This window comes from Sitophilus oryzae, unplaced genomic scaffold (genome assembly GCF_002938485.1).
Source record: "Sitophilus oryzae breed Bouriz unplaced genomic scaffold, Soryzae_2.0 scaffold_1576_pilon_pilon, whole genome shotgun sequence".
In the NCBI taxonomy this organism is placed as follows: Eukaryota; Metazoa; Arthropoda; class Insecta; order Coleoptera; family Curculionidae; genus Sitophilus; species Sitophilus oryzae.
This window is the reverse complement of record NW_022146254.1, coordinates 15,957,785-15,971,776: the sequence shown is the minus strand read 5'-3', so window position 1 is coordinate 15,971,776 and position 13,992 is coordinate 15,957,785. Positions and strand designations below refer to the sequence as shown.

The window sequence follows — 13,992 nt, the reverse complement described above, 5'->3', positions numbered from 1 at the left end:
GTACATAAATTACACAAGTTATACACAATAAATATTTTCATTAACAGTGCAGATCATTTCTGTATTTATCCTCAGTTTTTTTGTAAACAAATACTTTACCATAAATCAAATCAATAAAATTAAAACAAAATTTCATTAAAAATATCTCTTTAAATGCCGAACTGTTCCCGGACAGTACTTTCTGGCAAAGTCCAAATAAGGTACATCGTCGTCAATAGGAATTTTCGCGTGGTAACTGAGTTTATTCCATACGTGTATGAGATAACTGTCTTGCGTTTTTTCCTTAACGTTGGCGAGTTCGCTATTGTTGAAAAACTGTTCCCACGTATGGAACGGAATGGCATAAAAAGCTTCTGGTGGATATATGTGGAAATCTTGGCAGGACTGGCCGATAAAGTCCTTAAAGTCTGCATTGCATAATCTGTTGCCTAAACTAAAATAAAATATTTAATTAATAATATTTGTTTAATTTTATACAGGGTGACGCCTCCCATACGACGCGGATGCTCCAAGGAGAACTGTAGTTTATATCGAAATGAAATTTTGGGAGTTTAACGATATTGGAAGAACTTCAACGCACAAGTCACAGAACAGCTATCTAGCAACTGCCGCACCTGATTGTTCAACCTTGTGGCAAGTGAAAAAATGCGTAAACATCTAGAAATAATAAGAAAAAACAGCAAATTGGTCGAAGGAATTTATCGTTATCATTTACTCTGATAAATGTTTAAATAAACTTTTCAAATTTCAATCCTTCATATTTTCTCAATGACTCGACCGATTTTCAAAAACGAAGCGGGAAAGAATAGAGAATAAAAAGCCCTTTTCATTGCGGTACCACTTGACCCCCCTTCCCATTTCAAAAAAGTTGGGGGATGACACCCCTGCTTAAAGGGTTGAAGATTTTGCAATCATTTTTGGGGCAAACGTTGTCCCCCTCATAAACAAAGTTAACGTGTTTTTGAATTTTTGAATTTTCTGAAAAAAATTACCCTGGCCGTTATGCCTAGCGGAACATTTTCGATGGGCCACCCTGTATATCATATCGTCCTATTGCTGCCAAAAGTAACTAACTAACATTTTTCCTAACAACCAAATTCAATCACTAACTATGTTTTGAAGCGGAGAATCGATTGCAAAAGTCATTAACTACGATTTCTGGCTATTTATGTTTTATTTTAATACCGAATAGTTACTAACTATAACATCTTTATGCAATGCAATTCATCTTTAGACGCATTTTTCTCGGAAGTAATAAAAAGTAAGTTAGTGACTTTTGGCAGCAATGGGACGATATAATATATCGTGGAGTGTTCGATGTGGGCACTTCCAACAGCCACATTCATTTCTCCCATGTTGTCGACAATAGTTGGTAGAGTTTTGTAAACACTGTCTTTAACACATATCACCATAAAAAAAAGTTCACACTACAAAATCAGGAGCATTTAAGTATTCTATTAATTGGTTAATGCACAATGCATTCACCAACTAATAGAATCATATCGCTTTTCTCTGGCGTATGATAAGTATCCATTTTCGGCAAATTTCTGATAATTTGTGTTTTGTTTCAACTAAGTTTATTTTTATATATAGCAATAATATTCCCCACCATGTTATACGGAAGCAAAACCTGGGTGCCGCGCCGTACCGCCGGCACATAAACGCATTAAACAAGTTACAACAGATACATCTTAGACAACTCTTAAGAATCAAATGGTACCACCATGTTTCTAACGTATCGGTCCTTGAAAAAGCTACCTGCGAGAGCACTAAAGTCATGATTACTGAATCCCGCTTAAGATGGGCTTGTCACGTATGCAGGATGCAAGAAAACCGCCTACCAAAATCTCTTTTTTACGGTGAGCTTGGTTAAGGTAAGAGGAAACTGGGTGGACAACTCAAAAGGTACAAATATATTTTCCACGAAGGAGTATATGAAAAGTTTATGAAAAAGGCAACAAAATAATGAGGTTTTTAATGTCCCCAGTGCGAAAGAGAGATAACATCACGAATTGGACTTTTCAATCACAGAAAAGTTCTTAAAAGAAAACATCCTGCGTAACCATATTCTGATGCGTCAAATACTCATTAGCGAGTAATGGCAGTAGTACCGCATGATCGAAAAAAAACGGCGTCAGCGATGGCTATGAAATGAAGATCGCTGTCATTTTATATGTAAACTAGCGGTACCAGCGACTTCGTTCGCGTCGAATTAATCATTTGTAATGGTGATGATAAAACAAAGCAAGAATTTCCATTAACTTACAAACTGGATAAAAATTTTCTCACATTTATGTCAGAATGAGAAAAAACAATATGGCGATATTATTATATAACTTGGTAATATTTGAGGGGTAGTTTCATTTCGTTGGAATTTGACTTTCGAAAAATCCGTTTGCCAAAAATAAGCTTTTTACGTCAAGCAGTTTAAGCAGAATCGTGGTTAAGAAATTACCCAACTTTTTGGAATACCTTGTATGATTTTTTAAAATATTTCGTAATATGTAAAAAAACCAAATAAATTATGCTTGTCCAAGCGTTTTCCCAAAAATCTATCCGTTTTTAAATAACAAATATTGTAATATTTGAGGGGCGTTTTCACCCTCTTGGAATTTGAGATTCGAGAAACCCCTCCTTATCGAACCTCTACACCCCACAGTCAATCTGTTTACTAAAAATCAGCTTTAAACGTCAAGCAGTTTAAGCAGAATCGTGATTACTCAATGGTCATATTTTATGAAACACCCTGTATAAATTTATAAAAATCTTAAAATATGTAAAACAACAAAATAAATTATACGTGTTTAAGAGTTTTTCCGAAAACTCACCGGTGTTTAAATAAAAAATATTTTAATATTTGAGGGATTAGTTTCACCCCCTTAGAATTCGAGTTTCGAAAAATCCCTTCTTATCGAACCTCTACACCCTAAAGTCAATCTGTTTTCCAAAAATCAGCTTTTTGCGTCAAGCGCTTTAAGCAGGATCGTGATTAATCAATGACCAGATTTTTCGAAACACCCTGTATACATTTTTAAAAAATCATAAAATTTGTAAAAAAGAAAATAAAATATACGTGTTTAAGCGTTTTTCGGAAACTTGACCGTTTTTAAATAAAAATATTGTAATATTTGAGGGTGGTTTCACCCTCTTGAACTGGAATTTCGAAAAAATCCCGTCTTATCGAACCTCTACACCCTAGAATCAACCTGTATGCCAAAATTGAGCTTCTTACGTTGAGTGGTTTGAGCAGGATCGTGATTAATCAGTATGTCAGTCACTTAAGGATTTTATATATCAGTATAGATTTATATGGGAAATGTCATCGATAGTCATTTCCCAGCCAACTGGATGCCGTGTTTTTTCGATCATACGGTAGTAGTAGTATTTGGGAGAGTACCATGCATTAGCGCCAATCCACTGGTATAATACACGATAGACGGTGGCGCCTCTCATTCAACGCTGAGGGCGGAGGCTCTAAGGAGAACGACAGTTTGTATTGACATGAAATTTTGTGAGCATATTAAGATTAATTTAGTGCACTTTTTTAAATTATAAAGAGTTCTAGTATATGGTGTCTCTAAAAAAAGTTACACATCTAAGTACAATGTTTTTTTGTAATGGAATACTGGAATAATATACTGCGTGTTCCATTTAAAATAAAGGAGTAACCTGCTCTTAAATGTGACCAATGTTCAATATTAATTTTACCTGACCCTGTATAACTTTTTGGGTCAAGTTTTAATTTGATTTAGAGTACAATGTTTTTAACTTCATTTTCTCCTAAAATTGCTTACTTCGTGACAACCAAAGGCCCATTTGCACTCCACGCATCCCCGTCAAAGTTTTCAGCCAAGTCATGAACGCAAGAGTTAACATACTGATGTCCTATCCCTTTACTGCTAAATCCCATCACGCCACTGGCTATGTAATTTGAGTCTTCCGCACCAGCAAAGTTTTGCTCCAGAGAGTCCAAGTTTTTCGTTACTATCACGTCGAGATCAATGTATATTCCTCCATATTTCCATAGAGTTAAATATCTGAAAGTTGAATAAGAAACTAAATTTATTACACTGAAATGTTTCACTATCATATTTTTCTACAAAATTCTTCCATACATGTCGGTTATATTCCCCAGTTTTAACCAAAAGGCAGGATTAAAAACGTTACTTTGAAAATTAAAAAGTTTTAAATATTTTTATTGTAATTCTTCGCTTTCTTTTTGTAGCTGTATATTTTGCTGTATTATAATAGAGTTGTTCTTTATACATATAATTTAGTTACCTTAAAATGTCACTCATATGCGGTAAAATATATTTTGAACGATATATTTTCTCGCTAGTCCAGAGCTTTTCAACTGGCGTTCCTTGAACGAACTTTTTCATATTGAGATATTGCAATTTTATATTAGGGTAAGCCATTAAGTTCTTGATTAGTTCATCCGATTGGGTATGGTCATCTCGAAACATACCTAAATAATAAATGCTTAATTATTTTAATATTTAACAATATCTATGAAATATCGATTAAATGTCAGTAATAAATAGGTTGATACGGTCATATTAGCTGGCAAAGTTCTACACATTCAGAACATGATGGACTGCATTGTTGAACATAACATAACTGTCATAACTAAACATATGTTGACTAAACTAAAATTGTTGTATTTTCCAAAACACCGAAATATGCACTCCTCAGAATTAACAACAAGGTGGTAGGTCCATAAAATATCTAGGAGCCCTCGTTAACAATGCTTGCAATCCCAAAACTGAGATTTTGGCAAAGATCGAACAAGTCAGATGTACATTTGCTTCTATGAAAACTCTCTTTTCCAGCCGAGCTCTATCTTATTGTTTTTGGTCTTCCACCAATTCCAGTGTCCAAAAACATGCCATTTAAAAGTCAGAAGTTGTAGTCATTTCCGGTGAAACACGAAGTGACCAAAAACAATTGAATACGTCAATCAATCTTAATTTATGTCATATATTAACATACCAAATCTCGTTTTTTTTATCTGATAAAATAACGTTAGTTATAGGGGTTTTGGGACATGAGTAGGTATACCTACTCTTGATTCAAGAAAATATATTTATCAGTGTAAACATTGAGTATAAGTGTATCATTACAGTGACACGGAAAATTATAATATGATTTTTTCTCAATACCTATTTTTTAGTTGTATAGCAAATATAAAATTTAAAAAGAATATCTATTGTATGTCTGTAACTGTATTGGAACAGTATCAGAACAATCTATTTTCCCTTTAACTATAATAAAGGATACTTAAACACTTACCAGGGGATGCATAAAGTAGATAAACCGTTTTATTTGGGTTCATTCTAGCTGCACTTTCAACAGCACATGCTTGCCGACTCCTTATTAAGATTTTTCCTCGATTATAAGAATTACAAGACGTTTCCAAAAAGAAAATCGACGTATCTTTCACTATTTTATCGTTAAAACTTATTTTTAAAAGAACCAGTGGCCAAAAATTACACGACTTCAATCTCTTACCTTTCACGCTGGGAAGTGTATCGTACACAGATAGAAAATGGCAATAGAGGTCATGTTTAGGCACGAAATATTTATGAGTAACTTTTAAAAAAAAATCTATAGACCTGATATAAATGATAGACTGAAATACGATAAACAGGAATAACGAACAAAATAAGATTTTTATACGAAATATCATAGTTTGTTTGTTGCGGAGATATACATTATTTTTTAAACTGCATAATGGTTACTGAAGCTCTGAAGTTTTACGCATATGCTGTTATCTGCTAGAATATAGATTAAAAAGGCATGAACTTTATCAATTCTTTTTAAAATCGATTGCAAAAGAAAAAACAACAATTAACTGATAATATTGTACACACAATAACAAAATGACCCAATACGAAAAAAATGCTGTTGAGGATGTCACTATTCATTTCTTCATTTCTAACTTTAATTTTTATATTTTAATTATTACATGATAACTTACTTTAAATATTACATGATAGCCGAGTACTCGGCCGAGTATTACTGTAAAGATGAAAAAATAATGCCAACCAATCAGCGGAAATGTGTAGATAATTGTCTCCTATTTAACCCTTCAAAACTCCCATTCGATCTCAGGGACGGAAGTTTGAAAGAAAACGCCGCCATCTTGGATTTTTTCGTTTTTTAAATATATATTTTTATAATATCTTCAAGTTTTTTCGAAAAAATCAAAATAAAAAAAAATGTTTTTTGTAGAGAATTCAATTTCCACTTCTTATAATTTTCTTCTTAAGTAAATATTAACGGAGATAGAGCTATTTTTTAGATTGTCAAAAATTAATTTTAGTTGGTCAGCTGGTGCATCATCTGTTGATTGGATATATACTTATTTTGAACCTTTTCCCACCCATACTGCAAAGGATTTAACTTGTTACCTATTCATTCTTGGATCTAAAAAGCAGAACTTCACATTTCCAATAATTTATTGTATCTTTACCGTTAAGAGGGTAAGTAGCTAAATTATAGATAGACTTAATGGCTTATCTTGATGCAATTCTTGCAGTATATAGAGTGTATCTCAGATGATTAAAACTTTTTATATAGCTTGATACAGTTTTAAAACACAATTTAATCTTCGAACCCTAATAAAAGGGAACGAAAATGAAGTTCATGATGACATCATAGCAAATTTTGTTGTAGTTATAAGAACATATAGGAACACAATTTTTTCCAATCCTTATTTTTATTTTATAATGCTTAAATTTATACTTGAACATCTTTTTCAAAATAAAGTCCCATAACTATCGGGGAATTTCGGTCACCAGCACCTTGAGTCGGCTTTATGGAAGGATACTGAGGAACCTAATTGAAGAGGAATACTCCAGCTACGAAGAAGAAGAGCAGAATGGTTTCAGAGGCGGAAAATCATGTACAGATAATATATTTGCATTGGAAACAGATAATCGAGAAGAAATCTGCAATGAACCAGGAAGTTCACATAACATTTATCGACCTACAAAAAGCCAATGATACAGTGCCAATAATAATGTTATGGGAAGTATTTCACGAATCCAGAATTAACGCAGCTCTGATAAAAGCTGTACAAAATCTTTACCATGGAGAAAAATCACAAATAAAAACGGCAAACGGTCTCTCAGAGGAAACTGCTATCACTAAAGGACTCCGACAGGGTTGCTGTGTATCCCCAACATTATTTAAAATCTACATTGCTAAGGCCTTACATTTATGAAAATAAAATGTCACGGAATGGGTATAGAACTAAATGACATATGCTTATACACCTTGCAATTTGCAGACAACCAGGCCATAATTGCAAATGACAAAGATGACATGGAATGGTGCGAAAAATAATTGAAGAATATTCTAAATGGGATCTCACAGTAAATACCGAAAAACGAAATACCTTCCAATAGGAGCAAATACAGAAAATCTTATTTTGGACAATAATATGGAAATTAATGTATGTGGAGAATACACGTACCTGGGTTCTATATTTACAGGAGATGGAACGGACGATAGAGAAATAAACAACAGAGTAATACAGGCACGAAGTGTTATCAGATGCATAAATGGGATTCTATGGAGCACTGAAATTACAAAGGACAGGAAATTTAATATATACGAGACATTAGTTAAAAAGCGAGATTACTCTGGATGTGAAACATGGCGACTCACTGAAAGGAATAAAAGGAAATTAGACAACAGAAATGGACGCCATTAGAGCAATGAGAATTTCACGAAAGGATAGAATCAGAAATGAAGACATTAGACTACAGATGGGAATAGAAGGAACAATAATGAGTGATATAGAACAAAAACAATTACTATGGTACAGCCACGTTCAGAGAATGCAAAACGAGGGAATTCCAAAACAAGTATGTCATTGGATACCACCTGGTAAACGAAAGAGAGGACGTCCCAAGAAAACATGGATGGAAGGAATCAGAAGATCAATGAGCGAGAAAAATCTGACTGAAGATCAATGGGAAAATCGCACAAGGTGGATGGAAGTTAGGCCCGAATGTACTTATATATATATATATATATATATATATATATATATATATATATATATATATATATATATATATACTCTTCTATACTCTCTATATATGAAGATCATTTACTGTACATATCAATAAGGCAATTGAAAAAGCAGAAAGAACAGCAGCTGCGCTAGCTAGACTCATGCCCAATCTAGGTGGGCCCAGAGGATCAAAAAGACGCGTACTTATGAGTGTGATCCATTCCCAACTTCTATACGCTGCACCAGCATGGCAGACGGCAACAAACAATAAGACGCTTATGAACCGACTTGCAAGAGTTCAGAGATCGGCTTGTATTAGGATTACCTCATCCTATCGTTCGGTATCCAGAGAGGCAGTTGGTGTTATAGCCGGAGTTCCTCCAGCTAGAAATTTTAATTAAAGAAAGATCAGAAGGTATACCGCAGCTTATGTAGAACTGAGGCACGTGAAAGATCACTGGAGAGATGGCAGGAAAAATGGAGTGCAGGAAAATATGGACGATGGACATATAAACTCATCCTAATAGTCTCGACAAATGGATTGCAAAGACCTTATGGGGAACAGACTATTTTTGACACAAGCTTGCATTGACGGGAAACGATTTGTTTTAAAAAAATACCTCTTTTGAAAGAAGAGGAGTACTGGTAGCAACTGCAATTATTGTAATGAAATCGACGATGTTGAACACACCATGTTTCACTGTCCAAGGTGGTCGACAGAACGAAACATACAATAAAGACAGGAGAAAAGTATTCACCGCAAATAATATGATAGAGAGTCTAATCGAATGCGAAACAACTTGGAAACATGCCTATGATACAATTAGAAAGATAATAGAACAGAAGGAAAAAAGACAAGAGTGAATATGCTCTAATTTCCTTGTGATGCCTATCTGTGATATATACTATTTATCTGTGATGAATGCTTACCTATCTGTGATACGGTAATATATATACCTATAGAGTTTTATACGTGCTACGTTATGTTGAACATGTACTATCAAATTGGTGTTTGATTTTGTTTTGTGTTGTCGTTTAAGTTATTACTGGAATTTCAACTATAGCGTGACTCCACCATAGGACATATGGAATGTGGAGGAGAGAGAGGCGGGGCGTATCGAAGAAATGCGAGAGCGGATTCCGATACGTTTTTCTGCGCCTTCGCTTCAAAGGGAAGTTTTTAGTCGGTAGGCGGACTTGTTCGAATCCGACACACGCCGGCTATCAGAACACCAGGTCGGTATGGTCTTTTGAAGATTTTTTACCCCTCCGAAAAAAAAAAATATATGAAGATCAATGAGCGAGAGAAATCTGACCGAAGATCGATGGGAAAATCGCACAAGGTGGATGGAAGTTAGGCCCGAATGTATATATATATATATATATATATATATATATATATATATATATATATATATATATATATATACTATATATATATATATATATATATATATATATATATATACTCTTATATATATATATATATATATATATACTATATATATTTTTTATTTTTGTAAAAATAAACCGTATTATCTTTAATGAAAATACACTTTTAATCGCCAAATACGTATTATAATTGATTGGTTCAATAAAAGGGGCGGAAAATTATTTCTAATAGATAAACTAAAAATAAAAATAGCTCTACAAAACCATTTCTTTATTTTTTTGAAAACAAACTTATACAAACGGAAATGTGTTGAAAAAAAACGGAAAAATTCAAGATAAGTAGCGGCCGTTTTTAACTTCTTCCACTAAGGAAAGAATAGGACTTTTGAGGAGTTAAACAGGAGGTAATTATCTACACATTCCGGATGAGATTAGTTGGTTACTAATTCTTTCCACCTTAAGGTTTGATTCCTCACTATACCTTCCGTTTCTATTCCATATCCAATCCATATCCGTTCGGTATTTTTTTATTGTATTGGCGCTATACATGCTTCCGTTCATATCAGTTCCATACTTGTTATTGTCCCCTGCAATTTATATCATTACGAAAGTTTTATTTTAAAAATTTGTCTTCTGAAAAAGGTAATAGATTTTTTTATAGTAAATCTTCTGAAAAAGGTAATAGATTTAATTAAAAAGTGGAAGAATAAATAAATATCAGCAAAATTTTAACAAAGCTGGTACAAATGTAAGAACTTGACAACTCTGTTTCTGATACGCTTCAGTCCGTCCATAAAATGTATGGAAGAAAGGATATGGAACGGAAGGAAACGGAACGGATAGTGTGCATTGTCTATTCATTTACATGATATAATATATATTTTATGTAATTGCTTGTCAAAAACTGCTTTTCTGTAGCTACTTTTTTAAGTATTTAATGGGTGCCGAAAATGGGTATATAAATATTAGTGAATAATCCAATTTTCGGCAGATATGCCGATAATTGGTTATACGCATTGAACTGTATTTGGGTTGATTTTGTCTTTAGCCCTTAACGTACCAAAAGAAGTGTTTGGTCATTCTATGGAATATAAAGCCACAAGATTTTACACCAATTTTTGGCACCCTTTTTTATTAAATTAAACCTAACTTTTGATATAATAGTAGTGCCGAAAATACATACACTCACGTGCCGATAATTAGAAATCTATTTTTTCAGATTTAAATTACACGACAATGGAAATGGAAAAGAAAAACGGATTCTCTATTCTGTGGAAGACCTAAATAAAGCTGTTAACGCCATTCGATCTGGAATGCCATTTAAAGCAGCTAGTAAGATATTTAAAGTACCCAGGTCGACCCTACAAGACAAAGTTAAAGGCAGAACGGCTTTAGAGAAGAAATGTGGACCAGAAACCATACTAACAAAGAAGAAAAAAATGTATTGGCATGGCTATTTCGGATTGCAGCCCGTGGATTTCCTGCAACAAAAACAATGTTGTTAGATAGTGTTCAGCTGTTGGTTAAAGAACTGAATAGGCCGAATAATTTCACATACAATAGGCCTGGACGTAAATGATACGAATTGTTTCTTAGAAGGCATCAGGAACTGGCTCCAAGGATTTCTCAAAACCTTTCATCTGCAAGAAACAGCCTTACAGAAAATCGCATTCGTCAGTGGTTCATAGAAGTAGGGGCCTTCTTAGAGGAGTCAAACTATCTTCGTATAACTGATGACCCTCGTCGCGTATTCAATTGCGACGAAACGGCTTTTTTCCTCAGTCCCAAAGGACCAAACCAAACCAAAGGAGACAAGGTTTTAGTTAGAAAGGGTGATAGAACAGTTTACTCATTTGTAAGTAATAGTGAGAAGGAGTGTCTAACGACTTTGGTAACTTGTAGTGCCTCCGGTCAAATTTTACCATCAATGATCGTTTTTAATTAAAAAGAGTTCTCAAATCAATTGCCGAAAAAGTACCAGAACATTGGGGTATCGGAAAGTCAGAAAATGGATGGCTGACCGGTGAAACATTTTTTGAGTACGTCGCATGCAAATATATTTCATCCTTGGCTAGTCGCCCAAAAAGTTCAGTTCCCCGTTATTTTGTTTTTGGGCGGACTTGGGGCGGACATATACCAAATACAAATATTTGACGTTTAGTTTAAAAAAAAACGTATTTTATTTTATTTTTATATTTTGTAAGAGGCCAAGATATTTACCATATTTTATTAAAGACTAAAAATAAAATGCCATTTTTAGCAGTTATATCATAAATAAAATAAAAAAAAAAAAAAAAAAATACCAAAAACAAACAACCCCGACGACTGCTTGCGTACGACGCTGCTCAAATGTTTCACCGTCGGCGGCTTTCAATACTGTGTTGAGCCGCTGCATTAAAGCGATCGTGTGGCGTGACGGAAGAAGCGCAGGTACCAAGCACTATTGCACCTGATGGCAAACATTCTATCACCTTTAAACGCTTATGCTGGTCCGCTGAAGACTGAAAAAAGCAAGACTCGTCTGGTGAAATACGCGACGAGAGTCATCGGTGCCTACGAAGATGGACTGACTCGCCACTGACGAATGCGATTTTCTCTTCTTACGGAAATGAAAGGTTTTGAAATCGCAGACTGCTTCACAAGCTGCCGACCATCCGGGTAACCGGTGAAACCAGCCGATATTCGGTGCCATCTAACAACATTGATTTTGTTACGAGCTAATCAACAACCATGCCAACCGCCCCGCCGCTATTGGTATGATTTCTGGTCCACATTCTCTGAAAACAGATTCTGCTGCTGGCAAGTAGCGCAGCACTGGCGTTAACTGCACCTTCCCGACAATAGTGTGATTAAATCTGAAAAAAACTGAATTTCAATTATCGGCGATATCGAGATTGGGACTAGTCTAATAAAGAACAAAATTGATGTGTGGCTATATTCCATAGAATGACAAGCTGCTCTTTTGTTACGTTAAGCCGCTAAGGCTCAACACCCAAGCCAGCTGCGGCTGTCGAGGTGGATTGTTCACTGTATTATACCCATTTTTCGCCAGTAAATACTTAAAAAGTAACTACGAAAAAACGGTTTTTGTTGGCAACCCATAAAGCCATGACCCTTAATAAATAACAAATGAATAAGGACAATACACACTGTCGTTCCCTTCGGATCCATTTGACGTGAACGTATCAGGCTGAGTTGACAGCACTGATTAAGGCACGGTGTTTGTTATTTCACTTTTTGGTGGAAATCTATTGCCCCACTAGCACAAAGAATCTGTTCCCTCGAGAGACACAGAGGTACAAGGTAAGGCTTTAAACAATGTAGGTATTGCAATGCTGAGGAGTTGATACGGAACAGGCCGATATAGCCAATACAAAAGAGCCGAACAGGTGGATATCGGAGATAGAGCCGGAGAGACATGGTGAAGGTGGAGGGGTGTGTCCAGCTGTCTCGTCGGAATGTGTGGTACCTCCTGTTGCTCCTCAAGTATTCTTTTCCCCGGTCAGGCCAAAAGGCGACCGCTTCATATCTTGATTTTCCTGCGACAATTTGAAAAAACAGAGAACATTTCAACTAGGCTATTTTGTTCCACCCCCAGTTTATCTGACCAGAAACTCATTTTCCACCCAATCAATCTATATTTACAAAGCATTTTATAAAGACCCAATATATATACTTTATATATATATATATATATATATATATATATATATATATATATATATATATATATATATATATATAACCTGCTTCTTCTCTTCTTATATGCTGCTCATAACAACATATATATATAACAACATATATATATATATATATATATATACTACATTCGGGCTAACTTCCGTCACATTCCGGTATTCTTCGGAATAATTTTTCGTCGATCTTCATATATTTTTTTTTCGGAGAGTAAAAAACTTCGAAGACCATACCGTCGAAATCCGCAAGCTTTTCCCCTTGAAGGCGCGAAGCAATCGAATCCTCATTACGCCGCTGTCTCCTCACGTCCATATGTCCTATGATGAGTCACGCTAATTCCAGTAGCAACGCAAACAGAAATCAAAACACTAATTTGATAGTACATGTTCAACATAACGTAGCACGCTGTAAAATCTATGGTATATGACCAATATTATATCGTAGACTCATCACGAATAAATGAGCTTATATATCACCGGGCCGTCACAGAGAAGCGTAAACGCATATTCCCTTCTTGTCTTTCGCTGCATTCAACCATCCAGCAGCTCGCTGTTTCGAACATTTCTGGGCTTCTCTATCTTCGTATTTGCGGTGAGCAACCGCTGCGGGCTGGATTGCGGCCACGAACGAAGGCGCCGGTGTTGGCATCGTCATTTCGACCAATATTGCGGTTATACCAGCCCTGTCTTTCAAAAGTATTTTAAAACGGCCGCCGATAAGCCTGGTCTGATTCCCCATAACGCTGTCGGGCAGAAGATGGCATCGTCGCATTTTCCTGCGCTCACCTCCGGTGATCTTTCATACTCGGATAGATGATCTTTCTTTTAGATTAAGGGCTGTTGGAAGGAACCGGCTATAAGCGCAACTGCTGCTAATCT

General features: G+C 35.2%; 1 protein-coding gene across 1 annotated transcript; it reads right to left on the bottom strand.

The window, feature by feature from the left end:
- Positions 1 to 12: 12 nt before the first annotated feature.
- Positions 13 to 13,426, bottom strand: LOC115879188 (lactosylceramide 4-alpha-galactosyltransferase-like). The gene is made up of 5 exons (XM_030895880.1): positions 13,348 to 13,426; positions 5,293 to 5,592; positions 4,282 to 4,468; positions 3,795 to 4,037; positions 13 to 433 (listed from the first exon to the last, which is right to left on the bottom strand). The coding sequence occupies exons 1-5, from the start codon at positions 13,424 to 13,426 to the stop codon at positions 136 to 138; spliced, it is 1,107 nt and encodes a 368-aa protein (XP_030751740.1). The 3' UTR covers positions 13 to 135.
- Positions 13,427 to 13,992: the final 566 nt, after the last annotated feature.

Coding starts and splice junctions, on each gene's coding strand:
- LOC115879188 (XM_030895880.1), bottom strand. CDS start 13,426: ATGGACGTGAGGAGACAGCGGCGTAATGAGGATTCGATTGCTTCGCGC. Junction 5,593..13,347: donor AAAGCTTGCGGATTTCGACG/GTATGGTCTTCG, acceptor TTTTTTTAAAAG/TTACTCATAAATATTTCGTG. Junction 434..3,794: donor GGGCCTTTGGTTGTCACGAA/GTAAGCAATTTT, acceptor ATTTTATTTTAG/TTTAGGCAACAGATTATGCA.